Here is a 17,580-nt window from a genome sequence, read left to right as displayed (position 1 = left end):
GGGGCTGGCTTCAGGCGCTGCAGTGGACCAGGGAGTCAACCCGAGGAGCCCCACATGCGACCACCGACCAACAGGACAGCGTCGGAGCGCTGCCAGCTCCAGCCAGGAGCAGCCGGTGTCCCCTGACGAGCGGGCTCCGCCAGGCGGGCCTGGGAAACTGGACTTCCACAGGCAGAAGGAAGCTGGGCTCTCACCAGACTCCACGCACAAAATGAGCTTGGGCTGGGTCCAGCACCACGCACGGCTGCAGCCCCACGCGAGACACCTGCACGTCCAGGCTTCCCGCAGTACTGTCCACAGCAGCCAGAGCGGCCGTGAGTAGACGAATAACAAAGACAGTGGCTCCCACACAGCGGACTCCCGTCCAGCCACAACGAAGCCAGGGTGCAACAACACAGCCACCTGCAGGCGCTGCCTGAGGTGAGGGGACACAGGCACAGGGACAGAGGCCTCACAGGGCAGAGCGGGGGATTCCAGGGGGCAGGGCGGACAGTGGGGAGCGCTTGGCCAAGGAGCCCAGGTCACAGTCAGGAGGGGACACACACTGCTGCCTGCCACAGCCAGTGACGGCCAGAGGTGACAGTGACGTCCACGTCACAGTGAGTGGCCAGAGGTGAGGGTGATGTCCAATGTCACAGTGAGTGGCCAGAGGTGACGGTGGTGTCCACATCACCGTGAGTGACCACAGGTGACAGTGACGTCCATGTCACAGGGAGTGGCCAGAGGGGACAGTGACATCCACTTCACCATGAGTGACCACAGGTGACAGTGACGTCCACTGAACAGTGACCAGAGGTGACAGTGACGTCCATGTCACAGTGAGTGACCAGGGGTGACAGTGAAGTCCACTGGACTGCAGTGATGAGAGGGTTTCTGATGCTCTCAGAGTCTGTGTGTGAGGCGGTGGACGTGCCGGCCACGCTAAGAAGCCACACAGCGTGCACAGCACCACGACCACGCCGTGTACTGCATATGCACACACAGTGTGTGTCCACCAGGAAGGAATACATAAAAGAGAGAGACAGAGAGAAAGGTCTTCCTTTTGCCGTTGGTTCACCTTCCAATGGCCGCCGTGGCCGGCGCGCTGCGGCCGGCGCACCGCACTGATCCGATGGCAGGAGCCAGGTGCTTATCCTGGTCTCCCACGGGGTGCAGGGCCCAAGTACTTGGGCCATCCTCCACTGCACTCCCTGGCCACAGCAGAGAGCTGGCCTGGAAGAGGAGCAACCGGGACAGAATCCAGTGCCCCAACCGGGACTAGAACCTGATGTGCCGGCGCCACTAGGCGGAGGATTAGCCTATTGAGCCGCGGCACCAGCCTAGACTCTGTCTTTCTAATACATAAATAAATCTTTGATAAAAATTTCTTTAAAAAGAGTGGCAGAGAGACAGACAGACAGACAGACACAGACACAGAGACACAGAAAGGTTTTCCCAAGTGCTGGTTTACTCCCCAAATGCCCACAACAGCTGGGGCTGGCTCAGGCAGAAGCCAGGAGCCCAAACTCTACCCAGGGCCCACGCACTTGAGCCAGCATCTGCCGCCACCCAGGGTGCACATTCACAAGAAGCTGGGTCCGCAGCAGAGCAGCCAGGACTCACGCTGGCTGCCGGCACTGCGGGCAGCAGGTTAACCACTGAGTCACGAGGCCCGCCCCAGAAGAAGGACTGTAGTGAATCAGAGATCTGGAAGTGAGACTTAAAACACAAGGGAGGGCCAACGCTGTTGCGCAGTGGATAAAGCTACGCGTACATCAATAAACCAATGCACACTTTACCAATGCACACGGCACCAATGTATACGGCACCAGTGCACACGGCACCGATGCACACAGCACCAATGTATACGGCACCAGTGCACACGGCACCGATGCACACAGCACCAATGTATACGGCACCAGTGCACACGGCACCAATGCACACAGCACCAATGTATACGGCACCAGTGCACACAGCACCGATGCACACGGCACCAATGCATACTTTACCAGTGCACACGGCACCGATGCACATGGCACCAATGCATACTTTACCAGTGCACACGGCACCAATGCACACGGCACCAATGCACACAGCACTAGCCATTAGGAAAACACAAGTCAAAGCCACAGTGAGGACCTGGGGTTGCAGCACAGGGAAGCCACCTCTTACAATGCCTGCATCCCAGAGCGGAACCCTGGTCAAGATCCAGCTGCTCTGTTCGGATACAGCTCCCTGCTACTGCAGCTGGGACGCAGGACAATACGGTCAAAGTGCTTGGGCCCTGCCACCCGTGAGGGAAACCAAGAGGGAGCTCTGGATCCTGGTTTCAGCCTGGCCAAGCGCTGGCTGATGCAGCCATCTGGGGAGTGAACCAGCGGATGAGACATCTCCCACCCCCAATCTCTCTTTTCAAATAAAAAATATATATATATATATAGGTGCTACTTAGTGAAATTAAACACAATCAAGGGGCTGGAGCTGTGGCACAGTGGGTAAAGCCGCCGCCTGCAGTGCCAGCATCCCATATGGGCACTGGCTTGAGTCCCGGCTGCTCCACTTCTGATCCAGTTCTCTGCTATGGCCTGGGAAAGCAGTGGAGGATGGCCCAAGTCCTTGGGCCCCTGCACCCATGTGGGAGACCCAAAAGAAGCTCCTGGCTCCTGGCTTCGGATTGACGCAGCTCTGGCCATTGCAGCCTATTGGGGAGTGAACCAGCGGATGGAAGACCTCTCCCTCTCTCTCTCTCTCTCTCTCTCTCTGAATCTCCCTCTATCTCTATGTAACTCTGACTTTCAAATAAAAATAAATCTTTAAAAAAAATAAACAATTGAAAGAAAAAGGCCTGAGCTGTCACCTGCAGCACCGGTGTCCCATGTGACCACCAGGCTCAAGTCCCACCTGCTCCACTCCCAATCCAGCTCCCTGCTCGTGTGTCTTGGGAAGCAGAGAAGATGCCCAAGTGCCTGGACCCCTGAAAGCCACATGGGAGACGCAGACAGGGTTCCAGACCCATGGCTTCAGCCTGGCCCAGCCCCAGCCATCGCAGCCATTCAGGGAGTGGACCAGCAGGTAGAAGATTCTCGCTCGCTCGCTCGCTGTCTCCTCTTTTCTCTAACAGCATGTTTACAAATGGAAAGAGACTGATTTAGATGAAAGACAGTCCCTATGGAACTCCAGTAGATGGCTGGGGCGGGAAACAGGCTGAGGGCCTGCTCCTCGTCTGACAGCACTCAGCAGGGAGACAGCCTGCACCTGCGCAGAGGGAGCAGCGCCCAGGGGACGAGGCAGTCTGGCCCCGCACCCTGAGCCGGCCCAGGCGGGCCGAGGGTCTAAGGTGGGGCCTCCAGAGATGTACAAACAGAACACGGAAGCATTGCCACTGCAGAAGGCCACCAAGCCCACTCACAACTGCAGCCGCCTGCCAGACAGCCACACTAAGAGCACAAAACACCAGGTCACAGACAAGGTAACACAGCTAAGACTGAACCATAGGGGCCGGCACTGTGGTGCAGTGGGTAAGGCCACCGCCTGCAGTGCCGGCATCCCATATGGGCACCAATTCAAGTGCCAGCTGCTCCACTTCCTATCCAGCTCTCTGCTGTGGCCTGGGAAAGCAGTGGAGGATGGCCCAAGAGCTTGGGCCCCTGCTCCTGTGTGGGAGACCCAGCAGAAACTCCTGGCTCCTGGCTTCGGATTGGCACAGCTCCGGCCACTGCAGCCATCTCGGGAGTGAATCAGCGAATGGAAGACCTCTCTCTCTCTCTCTCTCTCTGCCTCTCCTACTCTCTCTGTGTAACTCTGACTTTCAAATAAAAAAATAAATCTTTAAAAAGAAAAAGAAGTGAGGGTGAGAGTGACGGGGGGGGGGGGAGGGACAGTGAGCTCCCATCTCTAGTTCCCTCCCAAACACTCCCAGTGGCCAGGCCAGGACTGGGCCAGGGCAAAGCCAGGGACCAGGAACTCAACTGAGGCTTGCAGATGGGAGGCAGGAGCCCAACCATCGCAGCATCGCTGCCGGCAGCACGCTGGAGTCAGGAATGCAGACACCGTAAAGGGGACACGGGCAGCTTAGCACAAAGCTAAACATCAGGATTCACGAAGCAGGCCAAGGACCCTACCTTCTACAGTCTCATGTTAATTAAGCAGAAAACAGCTAGGAGAAAAGCCCACCGCACCCGTCCCGTGCCCACTCACCCGGCTCAGCCTGGAGACGGCCAGCGACACGGAGGCCTTGAACTCCTCCGGGTTCTTCTGCGCCAGGGTGGTTATCAGGCTCGTGGCAGCCGTGACCACGCCCTGAGGGGAAACAAACGACAGACGCTGTCAGCCCAGCCAACTTCTTGACGCCGCCACACATTTGAAGCCTGTTCTACACGAAGACCAACAGCCCAGCCGTCCCCGGGCCGCCTCAGCCCGCGAGCGGCCCCGACAGGCCCACTGCAGCGGCGCTCAGCATGCTGCACACAGGCTTCCTTTCTCCAGCCTCTCTGAAAACTGGGAGACACAGGGTGCACTTGGTGCAGCTGTCCAGGTGCTGCTGTGGACGCCTGCACCCCGTGTCAGAGCCTGGCTGCAGTTCTGGCTCCAGCCCCAACTCCGGTGTCCTGCTAACGCAGACGCCAGGAGGCAGGCGGGTGATGGGTCGGTGACGCCTGCCCCCCCACGTAGGAGGCCCAGATTGCACTGCAGGCTCCTGGCTTCAGCCCGGCCTAGCACTGGCGGTTGTGAACATTTGGCAAATGAACCAGTGGTGGAAGATTTCTATCTCTCTGCCTTTCAAATAAACAAATAATTATGGCCGGCGCTGCAGCTCACTAGGCTAATCCTCTGCCTGTGGCACCGGCACACCGGGTTCTAGTCCCGGTCAAGGCGCCGGATTCTGTCCCGGTTGCTCCTCTTCCAGGCCAGCTCTCTGCTGTGGCCCAGGAGTGCAGTGGAGGATGGCCCAAGTGCTTGGGCCCTGCACCCCATGGAAGACCAGGAGAAGCACCTGGCTCCTGGCTTTGGATCAGCACGGTGCGCCGGCTGCAGCGCGCCGGCCATGGCAGCCACTGGAGGGTGAACCAATGGATAAAGGAAGACCTTTCTCTCTGTCTCTCTCTCTCACTGTCCACTCTTCCTGTCAAAAAAAAAATAATAATAATTACAAGATTTTAAAAACAGAGCAACAGGGTCGGCGCCACGACTCAGTGGGTTAATCCTCCACCTGCAGTGCCAGCATTCCATATAGGCACCGGTTCGAGTCCCAGCTGCTCCACTTCCGATCTAGCTCTCTGCTGTGGCCTGGGAAAGCAGTGTAAGATGGCCCAGGTGCTTGGGCCCTGCACCCACGTGGGAGACCTGGAAGAGGCTCCTGGCTTCAGATTGGTGCAGCTCCGGCTGTTGCAGTCATTTGGGGAGTGAACCAGCAGATGGAAGACCTCTCTCTCCCTCTCTCTCTCTCTCTCTCTGTAACTCTACTTCTCAAATAAATAAAAAAAATCTTAAAAAAAAAAAAAAAAGAGCAAGCCGGGAGATGTCGCCCTGCCCAGTCCCTGCCGCTGTGCAGGTGGCGGCCCCTACAGGTGAAGTCCAGGACAGCAGCCCCTCCACGGCCAGATTCCGACCGCCCTATGCAAACAGCGTCTGTGGAGTCCTCTGATCCTTACATCCGGAAGGGGGTCTGTAAAATACAGCAGCTGGAAACATCCGCTCTCCCTGGCCTTGCTGCGAAGTGGTCCCAGCACGCAAGACCCTTCCCCACAGAGCTCCAAGGGCGGGGGCTGGGAGCCCAGGGCCTCCGTCATTCCTGGTTAATATGGACCTCAGACACACAGAGGAGACAGGCAGAACGGTACTTATCAGCTCTGTACCCCGGTGCCCAGCGCAGCCACTCCTGAGCTGAGCAGCGCCCAGAGGGAGCCCCGGGGACCCTGGCACAGGCTCCTCAGCTCCCGGGGCACCATGGGAATGGCCTCGCTGCACGTTCTCACAGGCAAGCTGAGTGCTAACAAGTCTCTCCCTGTCCTCAGAGAACGTCTACGAAGTGAGGACACCTGTGGCACGCGGTTCCCTCACAGCAGAGTTGCCCAAGCTGGGTCCTAACCGAGAGTCCTAACCAGGGAGGCCTGGTGCCTGCACTCAGCAGCCAGCTTCTCACAGCAAAGGGTCCTCACCCCCCGGCCACAGCTGGCTGCAGCCAACCAGGGCAGCCCCTCAGTGGCCTGCAGCCCCAGCCTGCCCCGGGGCTCTCCCAGACTCCAGCAGCGCCCTCTACCTGCTCTGTCCTGCTCTGTCACCGGGACGCAACTCTCAGGGCCCAGGACAACACACAGCCTCCCTCTTGGCCGGCGCAGCCCCCTGCTCCACAGACACCCAAATGACTGACCTTGACGCACCAGGTGCTGCCCACACCTCCCTGCCCGCTCCACAAAGCCCCTGGGGCTCTCGCGGTGCTGCCTGACAGGCCCGACAGCCTGCCCAGCCCAGGGTCTCACTGCTGGCAGACACTCAGGCACGCAGCCGACGGCCCCTGGCAACATCTCACCCCGTGGGTGGGGCCTGACCCTGGAGACCCCACGCTGCTCGTCCTCACCCCATCGGGGCCCCTCTGTGAGGTGGTGCTCTCCTCCTCTCCTCGGCCCCCTGTCCTGGCCCAGCCCATTTCAGATCTAATAAGCAGGGGTCATGACATGGGACGGCCCAGGTGGCCGCCGCACCACAGCAAATGCCAAGCATCATGGGTAATGCTCTTCTCAAGCACATGTCACAAAGTGGGGGCCGGCGCTGTGGTGCAGCTGCAGTCCCGACTGCTCCACTTCCATTCCAGCTCCCTGCTGTGGCCTGGGAAAGCAGTGGAGGATGGCCCAAGTGCTTGGGCCCCTGCACCCGCCTGGGAGGCCAGGAAGAAGTTCCTGGCTCCCGGCTTTGGTTGGCCCAACCCCAGCCACTGCAGCCACTTGGGAAGTGAACCAGCGGATGGAAGACCTCTCTCTGTTTCTCTACCTCTTTCTCTGTAACTCTTTCAAATAAATAAATCTTTAAAAACAAAAAGAATATGAAGAAAAAAAGTTTGTGGAAAATGGTATTAAAACATAAGTTTGCTTTGGTGCAAAAACATTGTGAATTCTATGCAGACCAGGGGTCTTCAAACAGTTCACGGAAATGCAAAACTACAAAAGACCTGCACACGGAGTTCACAACGTTTTGCACAAAATACTTGTAACTTAACTTTTAACTCCATTTTCCACGAATGTTTGAAGCCCACTCACACTTAATTTCTGAGGTGGGACTCTCTTGGGAGAGCAGGGGACTGGCCAGCACACGCCGCCCACCCACTCAGCAGTGACACATGGCTACCTGCTTCTCTCCTCTCGCTTGTCCCACAGACCCCGGGCAGGACAGGCCACCCTGACACACCCAGCGACCGGCCACCCAGGTTCACGGCCTCACAGGGTCCCTCCCACAGCACGTGTCACCTGCAGCCCATCACTCACTGAAAGTCTGTCTGCCGTGGCTGGTTGTGCAGAGTGACCACATGTGCAGCAAGACCGCATGTGGGGGCTCCGAGCTGCACACAGGACACGCCACCACAGCCCTAAAGCAGAGGGCCGAGGGGGCACTGCCTGCCACACGCCGGCCTTGGTCTCCGCTCCCCACAAGGCTCAGGTAAAGGACAGCCGGGGCAACCCCTGTTCCTTCCGCCTGGAGAGGCCTTGCCCCCGGCACAGGTGCAGAGTCTCAGGCTGTGCTGCACAGGCCGCAGTCCTGACAGGGCCCATGTGGGCCCCCAGCACCCAACAGCCAGCTCACTGTGCACCTGTGTGGGCCCCCAGCACCCCACGGCCAACTGCACTGTGCACCCCGTGTGGGCACCAGCACCCCAAGGCCCACTGCACTGTGCACCCTCTGTGGGCACCAGCACCCCACGGCCCATTGCACACTGTGGCCCAGCACTCCATGGCCCACTTGCACTGTGCACCCTGTGGGCCCCAGCACCCCATGGCCCACTGCACTGTGCACCCTGTGGGCCCCAGCACCCCACAGCCCACTGCACTGTGCACCCTGTGGGCCCCAGCACCCCACGGCCCACTGCACCCTGTGGCCCAGCACCCCATGGTCCAGTGCACGGTGCACCCTGTGTCCAGCACCCCTCGGCCTAGTGCACCCTGTGGCCCAGCACCCCACGACCCAGTGCACCCTGTGGCCCAGCACCCCACGGACCAGTGCACGGTGCACCCTATGGCCCAGCACCCCACGGCTCAGTGCACCCTGTGGCCCAGCACCCACGGCCCAGTGCACGGTGCACCCTGTGGCCAGCACCCCACGGCCCAGTGCACCCTGTGGCCCAGCACTCCACGGCTCAGTGCACCCTGTGGCCCAGCACCCCACGGCCCAGTGCATGGTGCACCCTGTGGCCCAGCACCCCTCGGCCCAGTGCACCCTGTGGCCCAGCACCCCACAGCCCACTGCACTGTGCACCCTGTGGGCCCCAGCACCCCACAGCCCACTGCACTCTGTGGCCCAGCACCCCATGGTCCAGTGCACGGTGCACCCTGTGGCCCAGCACCCCACGGCCCAGTGCACGGTGCACCCTGTGGCCCAGCACCCCACGGCCCACTGCACCCTGTGGCCCAGCACCCCACGGCCCACTGCACCCTGTGGCCCAGCACCCCATGGCCCAGTGCACGGTGCACCCTGTGGCCAGCACCCCTTGGCCCAGTGCACCCTGTGGCCAGCACCCCTCGGCCCAGTGCACCCTGTGGCCCAGCACCCCACGGCCCACTGCACCCTGTGGCCCAGCACCCCACGGCCCACTGCACCCTGTGGCCCAGCACCCCATGGCCCAGTGCACGGTGCACCCTGTGGCCAGCACCCCTTGGCCCAGTGCACCCTGTGGCCAGCACCCCTCGGCCCAGTGCACCCTGTGGCCCAGCACCCCACGGCCCAGTGCACCCTGTGGCCCAGCACCCCACAGCTCAATGCACCCTGTGGCCCAGCACCCCACGGCCCAGTGCACGGTGCACCCTGTGGCCCAGCACCCCACGGCCCATTGCACTGTGCACCCTATGGCCCAGCACCCCATGGCCCAGTGCACCCTATGGGCCCCAGCACCCCTTGGCCCAGTGCACGGTGCACCCCACGGCCCGGTGTACCCCGGCTGCTCGCACAGTGCTAGCTTACAACGGCTCCCTGGGGGTGAGGATGGAACTGAGCCTAGATTTACCAGATGCTGGTCATTGAGGAGGTGGACCACGCGGGACGTCCAGTCGCCCATGGGAACGAGATCGGGGGAGGTCCGGTACAGGCGCAGCAGACACAGGGCGGCGCTCTGCTTCACGCTGTCCATTGTGTCCCTGAAAGACAGACATCGCGGCCACTCAGCAACAGCCGTCACCAGGGAGCAAGCGGGGCCTCACAGGCAGGAGGTGGGGACAAACCCAGAGCGAGGTCACCGCAGGCCTGACCCCAAAGCAGAGGCGCGGGGCTCACAGCAGCCTGGGAATCTGCAGGCAAAGGCTTTACCACCAACGTCCGCACCCTACGGTGGCCCACGCCCACGCCCTTCCAGCTGCTGACGGCGGGCCTGGCCAGGGGGCTCTCCCAGGCCAAGATCCAACAGAGGAGCATCGAGGGGGGACAACACCAGGCACCCCCGTGACACAGGAGTCAGAGCCACTGCCACCCCCAGGAGTGTGCACACACAGTCTCCTCACAATCCCCTCATCCCCAGGAGTGTGCACACACAGTCTCCTCACACGTCCCCTCCACCCTGGAGTGTGCACACATAGTCTCCTCACACGTCCCCTCCACCCTGGAGTGTGCACACACACACAGTCTCCTCACACGTCCCCTCCACCCAGGAGTGTGCACACACAGTCTCCTCACACATCCCCTCCACCCCAGGAGTGTGCACACACAGTCTCCTCACACGTCCCCTCCACCCAGGAGTGTGCACACACACAGTCTCCTCACACGTCCCCTCCTCCCAGGAGTGTGCACACACAGTATCCTCACACGTCCCCTCCACCCAGGAGTGTGCACACACACAGTCTCCTCACACGTCCCCTCCTCCCAGGAGTGTGCACACACACACAGTCTCCTCACACGTCCCCTCCTCCCCTGGAGTGTGCACACACACAGTCTCCTCACACGTCCCCTCCTCCCAGGAGTGTGCACACACAGTCTCCTCACACGTCCCCTCCTCCCCTGGAGTGTGCACACATAGTCTCCTCACACGTCCCCTCCACCCTGGAGTGTGCACACACAGTCTCCTCACACATCCCCTCATCCCCAGGAGTGTGCACACACAGTCTCCTCACACGTCCCCTCCTCCCAGGAGTGTGCACACACAGTATCCTCACACGTCCCCTCCACCCAGGAGTGTGCACACACACAGTCTCCTCACACGTCCCCTCCACCCAGGAGTGTGCACACACACAGTCTCCTCACACGTCCCCTCCTCCCAGGAGTGTGCACACACACAGTCTCCTCACACGTCCCCTCCACCCAGGAGTGTGCACACACACACAGTCTCCTCACACGTCCCCTCCTCCCAGGAGTGCGCACACACAGTCTCCTCACACGTCCCCTCCACCCCAGGAGTGTGCACACACAGTCTCCTCACACGTCCCCTCCACCCAGGAGTGTGCACACACATAGTCTCCTCACACGTCCCCTCCTCCCAGGAGTGTGCACACACAGTCTCCTCACACGTCCCCTCCTCCCAGGAGTGTGCACACACAGTCTCCTCACACATCCCCTCCTCCCCTGGAGTGTGCACACACAGTCTCCTCACACGTCCCCTCCACCCAGGAGTGTGCACACACAGTCTCCTCACACGTCCCCTCCACCCAGGAGTGTGCACACACAGTCTCCTCACACGTCCCTCCTCCCAGGAGTGTGCACACACAGTCTCCTCACACGTCCCCTCACCCAGGAGTGTGCACACACAGTCTCCTCACACGTCCCCTCCACCCAGGAGTGTGCACACACAGTCTCCTCACACGTCCCCTCCTCCCAGGAGTGTGCACACACAGTCTCCTCACACGTCCCCTCCACCCAGGAGTGTGCACACACAGTCTCCTCACACGTCCCCTCCTCCCAGGAGTGTGCACACACAGTCTCCTCACCACGTCCCCTCCTCCCCTGGAGTGTGCACACACAGTCTCCTCACACATCCCCTCCACCCCAGGAGTGTGCACACACAGTCTCCTCACACGTCCCCTCCACCCAGGAGTGTGCACACACACAGTCTCCTCACACGTCCCCTCCACCAGGAGTGTGACACACACACACAGTCTCCTCACACGTCCCCTCCTCCCAGGAGTGTGCACACACAGTCTCCTCACACGTCCCCTCCTCCCCTGGAGTGTGCACACACACAGTATCCTCACACATCCCCTCCACCAGGAGTGTGCACACACAGTCTCCTCACACGTCCCCTCCTCCCAGGAGTGTGCACACACAGTCTCCTCACATGTCCCCTCCTCCCAGGAGTGTGCACACACAGTATCCTCACACGTCCCCTCCACCCAGGAGTGTGCACACACACACAGTGTCCTCACACGTCCCCTCCTCCCAGGAGTGTGCACACACAGTCTCCTCACATGTCCCCTCCTCCAGGAGTGTGCACACACAGTATCCTCACACGTCCCCTCCACCCAGGAGTGTGCACACACACACAGTCTCCTCACACGTCCCCTCCTCCCAGGAGTGTGCACACACAGTATCCTCACACGTCCCCTCCACCCAGGAGTGTGCACACACAGTCTCCTCACACGTCCCCTCCTCCCCTGGAGTGTGCACACACAGTCTCTCACACGTCCCCTCCTCCCCAGGAGTGTGCACACACAGTCTCCTCACATGTCCCCTCCTCCCAGGAGTGTGCACACACAGTCTCCTCACACGTCCCCTCCTCCCCTGGAGTGTGCACACACACAGTCTCCTCACACGTCCCTCCACCCCAGAGTGTGCACACACAGTCTCCTCACACGTCCCCTCCTCCCAGGAGTGTGCACACACAGTATCCTCACACGTCCCCTCCACCCAGGAGTGTGCACACACACAGTCTCCTCGCACGTCCCTCCACCCCAGGAGTGTGCACACACACACAGTCTCCTCACACGTCCCCTCCTCCCAGGAGTGTGCACACACGCACAGTCTCCTCACACGTCCCCTCCTCCCCTGGAGTGTGCACACACAGTCTCCTCACACGTCCCCTCCTCCCAGGAGTGTGCACACACAGTCTCCTCACACGTCCCCTCCTCCCAGGAGTGTGCACACACAGTCTCCTCACACGTCCCCTCCATCCAGGAGTATGCACACACAGTCTCCTCACACGTCCCCTCCACCCAGGAGTGTGCACACACAGTCTCCTCACACGTCCCCTCCACCCAGGAGTGTGCACACACAGTCTCCTCACACGTCCCCTCCTCCCCTGGTGTGCACACACACAGTCTCCTCACACGTCCCCTCCTCCCCAGGAGTGTGCACACAGCACAGTCTCCTCATGCAATTTCCCCGTTTCTACCCCCGCCCATGCCTCCACATCAGTCCAACCGTCATATTCCCTCCACCTTGGCGGTCTTATTCAGAGCACCCTTGTGTCTCAGATGCACAGCAGAGGCCACCAGCTGCCCACGGTTGCCCCAGCCCTGCCAGCCTACTGCTGACTGCCCACCTCCGTCTGGGCTCCGCGTGTGGACTGCTCGCTGTCAACCTGGCTCCTCCACCCCCCTCTCAGATGAAACGCCCCCACCCCACCTGCAGCTTCACTTCCAGGCCCCGCCCCTCCTGGGTGACTGGCAGGGGCTGTGGCGCCCACGGTGCCAGCAGCACCTCAGGGGATCCACAGAGGCCCAGACCCTGCCCAAGGCCCTCTTGGGGGCAACTTGAGCGAGCTGAGATCCTTGGACCAGACCTGTTTGTCCAAAACCTTCCGCCACCTTCACTCCAGCCCATCTCGCCACCTGAGGGCTGTGTCTGCCCACCTTCCCAGTCTGACGACCCTGCCGCCGGCCCACAGCCATCCTGCTCCCCTCTTCTGAGTCCAGGGTGTCGCTGTGCACAGGCACCTGGGACCCACAGGGCGGCCCGGGCTGTTCATGTTCCTGGTGAGCGGGCCTGGGCTTCGCTCTGGGTCAGAGGCGGGGGGCTCTCTGGCGCCCACCTCCTACAAGCAGCACCCGGGAAGGGCAGTACAGAACTGAGCTGAACTGAGGGCACCTGGAACTTCTTCCTGGGCACCGACAGCGAGCCCGGCTGTTGGGAACAGGCTTCCTCTTTCATCCATCTCCAAATCGCAAGTGGTGTTGGGCAGGAGAGCCCGAATGGACTTCCCTAAACTTGTACTTCTTGCTCCAGCCTCACCGGAGATGGGAGATTCAAATATTTATAAACCATGCAGTCACACACTGGCCCACAGAACACGAGAGCACGCCGCCAGCCAGTCACCCACACGTACCCGGCCACGAGGATCTTGGGGATCTCCCCGGCAAAGGCCTCGGCCATCTCTCGGCTGCCCACGTTGGCGATGCAGTGCAGGGCCAGGCCCATGAAGGTGGGGTTCCTGCTGGCCAGGTCGTTCTTGATGGCGTTGTTGATCAGGCGGATGAGCTCGCTGTTGGAGTTGACCAGCACGGAGATGAAGAGGTAGCCCTGTGTTCCCAGACATGAGGACAGAAAGCTCGTGACCACCAGAGCGAGCTGTGCGCTCCATGCAGCTGGGAGCTCCACACAGCTGTGCGCTCCACGCAGCTGGGAGCATCGCCACACTGAGGGGGGAGGAGGAGGAGGAGGAGGAGGAGGAGGAGGAGGAGGAGGAGGAGGAGGAGGAGGAGGAGGATGGGGGGGAGGCAGGAGGAGAAAGAGGAGGAGGAGTCCCAGGTCCGCGACAGGACAGCACTGCTCTGGGACAAGCTGGCTTTGATGTCCTTAGAGACCAGACCCCCACCACTGCTCAGCCCAAACCCACATCACCCAGTGACAAACTGGGATTCCCAGAAACCCTGCCTACTGCTGTCTGCCCTCTGAACCTGTGTCCCCAGAGTCACCCCACCTGCACGGTCACTGCCACCCCCTCGCATGCAGCAGCCTAGAACGGAGCCCGGCTCACTGACTGCTCTGCCACGTGGTCTCCTCCATGAGCAGCCTGTCAGATACATCTGCTGTGTCCACTCCGCGCTTCCCACCCATCGCCTGGCCACAGTCCAACAGGCCCACCCTCCTCCCTCGGGTCCCCCCTCACACTGCAATTCTACATCAATGCCGCTGTCCCCACTGCACAAGGGCGCGACCCCATCAGCCTTCAGTTACTGTCTAAGGGTCTCCAGGGCAGGCCTCTCGGTGCACTGCGGGACAGACAGCAACGCCACCAGTCCCGAGTACCACAGGGACTCGCTCCAGGGCTCCATCTGAGGGGCGCCAGCCCTCTGTAGCATGGCCGGGCACCTGCACAGCCCACACACGCCCTCCCAGCCAGCACAGTGCAAGCGCTACACAGACCTGCACGCCGCGCTGCCGGGCGGTGACGGCAAAGGGACTCTGCGGTGCTTGCCACAGGTGCGACTGCTTTTCCCAGGGTCTCCAGCCCCACACCCATGGACGCAGGGACCGACTGTACTGTACACCCTGAGGCACCTGAGTGTGCTGTAACCTCTGTGAGTTCAAGTTCTTCACAAATACGAAAACGTGACTTCATCACGTGGAAGACACGGAAGTAACAGGACTACAAGAGAACACGGCCGGCCAAGACTGCCAGCCCTGAGAAAGCTCCGGAAACATAAGCTGGCTGGGGTGAGGGCTGGAGCCGGGGGGCAACCTAACCTGGCACATGTTTCAGAAACAAACTGCCTGTGACCACGGAAGGGTGGACACACGAGGCACCCACGAGAGGTGGCTCCACGCCGCCCCAGTCCACATTCATCAGAGAGGAGGCTGCACAGTAAGTGGCCGCCCCAGCGGCCCCCGCGAGACACTCACGATCTGCTTCTCCGTGTATCTGTTTGAACTGAGCAGGTTCACGGCCTCCATGTGTCCAAAGTCAATGTCGTGACCAAGGAGAAAGATGAAGAGCAACTTGCAGACGTACTTTTTCTTACTGTAGCCGTCGAGAGCCTTGTCACCTGCAGAAGCGGAACAGATCGGAGCAGGCACAGGGCCCCGTCACACAGCTGCAGACAGGGAGCTGACCGCCACACGACTTCCAAACCAGTGCTGCACCGAGCACAAACCTGGCGCTTCCTTCTTAAAACCAGAAACCACAACACTTGGCACGGAGAGTTCTGCCTCCCAGACAACCCTGGGCCAAGGCAGTCCGCGGAGCCAGCCCGGCCTCCCTCACGCCTTCCGCAATCCCGCCTGCAGCCAAGGAATTTGCAAATCCGGCCGTGAACCAACATCTTTTCTTTTTTAAAGATTTACTCGTTCGTGTATTTTTTTGAAGGCATAGAGGGGGGAAAACAAAGAGATCTTCCAGCTGCTGGTTCACTCCCCAAATTGCCGTAACAGCTGGGGCTGGGCCAGGTCAACGCCAGGAGCCCAAGACTCCATCCAGGTCTCCCACATGGGGGGCAGAGACCCAAGCACGTGGGCCATCCTCTGCTGCTTTCCCAGGAACATTAGCAGAGAGCTGGATTGGAAGTGGAGCAGCCGAGACTCAAAAAGACACTCGGATATGGGAGGCTGAGCCCACCGCACCACACGCCTGCCACAAACAACATCTTTTTTTATTTTTTATTTTTTAAGTTTTTGTATTTACTTCGAAAGTCAGAGTCAGAGGGAGAGGCCGATCAGAGCCAGGAGCTTTTTCTGGGTCTCTCACGTGGGTGCAGGGGCCCAAGCACCTGGACCGTCTTCCACTGCTTTCCTAGGCCATAGCAGGGAGCTAGATCAGACCTGGAGCAGCCGGGACTTGAACCGGTGTCCACGTGGGATGCTGGCACTGCAGGTGGCAGCTTCACCCACTTCGCCACAGTGCTGGCCCTGCCACATCTTTTAAATACATTTATTAATTACAGCAGACAACCTACCCTAGACTATCTTCCATGTCAACAATTCAGGACAAGTCATGGGAAAGGAGGGGCATCTGCCTCCCCCCGACCACAGCAGGCCCGAGACCCCCGAGGCAGACTCATACGTCCCATTCCACAGAGGATGCTCGGCACTGCTGTCCCAAACACCAGGGGCCCGTGTCACCCCAAAACGCGGGCATCACACCCAGGGCAGTGGTCTGAGCTGGCTAGATCTCACAGTGACGCTGCTGTCCCCGCAGGAGCCTCCGGCCACAGCAGACACAGACGGGAGACGATGCCAGCCCCAGGCCTGCGGAGGGCTGGGCACCCATGCCTGCAGGACAGGTGCTTCTGGGTACCCATGACTCATCAGCCGGCCAGAGGGCCCCGCGCCCTGAGGACCCCCGAGAGCCCTCCTGCTTTCAGCAGCAACAACCCTGGGACCCAGAAGACCCCGCACACACCTGCTCCACGGACCCGCTCTTCTGCTTGCCGTGCCCCAGAGCCAATGCTGCCACTGACGGCAGGGTGTGCGGCACAGCAGGAACCCTCCCCGGGGGGCTCTGCATAGAGCCCCTCCCAGCATGCACCACACAGGGCTTCTCCCTCAGCCTGGACCTCCCACAGCCTCTCCCTACCCTGCACCCCTCCCACGGGAACTGCTCCGGGAACCACTGTCGTCAGTGCTGAGCCGACCCCGTGTCACACAGGTGAGCTGAAGTACGGGCACGGTGATGCTGACACCGTTCCTGGCTCCTGTGAGGTCAGGGCGGGCGGGGTCGGCACCCACCGAGCCTCCGGGGAGAAAGGCCCAGCTCGGCCGCAGGGCCTGCCCAAGGCCTCCGCCACTTCTCCAGCGGCCTCCGCCTGGACCTTACCCTTCAGCACGGTCAAGGCCGACACAGGCTGCTGTGCAAGGCCGAGCTCGCCGCCCCTCACGAGCACAAACTGTCTTCCAGAGGCTACAGTCCACTCAACGTCCGCTCCAGCTAGAATCTGCAGAAACCAAACTGACCCAACACCACGGCTGGGGCGGAGCTCAGTAAACCCACACAGACTGCCGTCAGCAGTTTCTTGGAGACAACAAAAACAAAGGTAGGAAAATAATAAACGAGACTGAATCAAAATTTAAAAGGTTTGTACGGAGCCAACACTGTGGCACAGTGGGTTAAGCAGCCACAGCCTGTGACACTGGCATCCCATACAGGTACCAGTTCAAGTCCCAGCTGCTCTGCTTCCGATCCAGCTCCTGCCAAAGCACCTGGGAAGGCAGCGGAACACGGCCCAAGTCCTCGGGCCCCTGCACCCACATGGGAGACCCAGAAGAAGCTCCTGGCTCCTGGCTCCTGGCTTCAGCCTGACCCAACCCGGGCCATTGTGGCCATCTGGGATTGAACTAGCAGATGGAAGAGCTCTCACTCTTCCTCTCTCTCTGTAGCTCTGTCTTTAATAAATAAATAAATCCTTAAAAATATAATTTCAAAATTTAAAAAATACAAGCAAGCAAATGAGGGCAGCAGAACCGACTCTGATGGGAGATGGACGAGCAGCCAATGGCGCAGAGCTCAACTGCCCACCCGCAGGAGGGCGCAGAGCAGACCCCACC

The 17,580-nt window shown here is 60.5% G+C and overlaps 1 protein-coding gene across 2 annotated transcripts in view; it reads right to left on the bottom strand.

The window, feature by feature from the left end:
- Positions 1–17,580, bottom strand: part of AP2A2 (adaptor related protein complex 2 subunit alpha 2) — an 80,508-nt gene that overhangs the window by 26,136 nt on the left and 36,792 nt on the right. For both annotated transcript variants that reach the window (XM_062195632.1, XM_062195633.1), the window contains exons 3-6: positions 14,944–15,086; positions 13,427–13,620; positions 9,188–9,317; positions 4,177–4,278 (exon numbers count right to left, since the gene is read on the bottom strand). In XM_062195632.1, the coding sequence (XP_062051616.1) occupies positions 4,177–4,278; positions 9,188–9,317; positions 13,427–13,620; positions 14,944–15,086 (569 nt within the window). The remainder of the gene's footprint in view (positions 1–4,176; positions 4,279–9,187; positions 9,318–13,426; positions 13,621–14,943; positions 15,087–17,580) is intronic.

Source organism: Lepus europaeus, chromosome 7, assembly GCF_033115175.1.
Source record: "Lepus europaeus isolate LE1 chromosome 7, mLepTim1.pri, whole genome shotgun sequence".
Classification (NCBI taxonomy): Eukaryota; Metazoa; Chordata; class Mammalia; order Lagomorpha; family Leporidae; genus Lepus; species Lepus europaeus.
The sequence above is the reverse complement of the archived record's forward strand: the minus strand, read 5'-3'. Positions and strand labels throughout refer to the sequence as shown.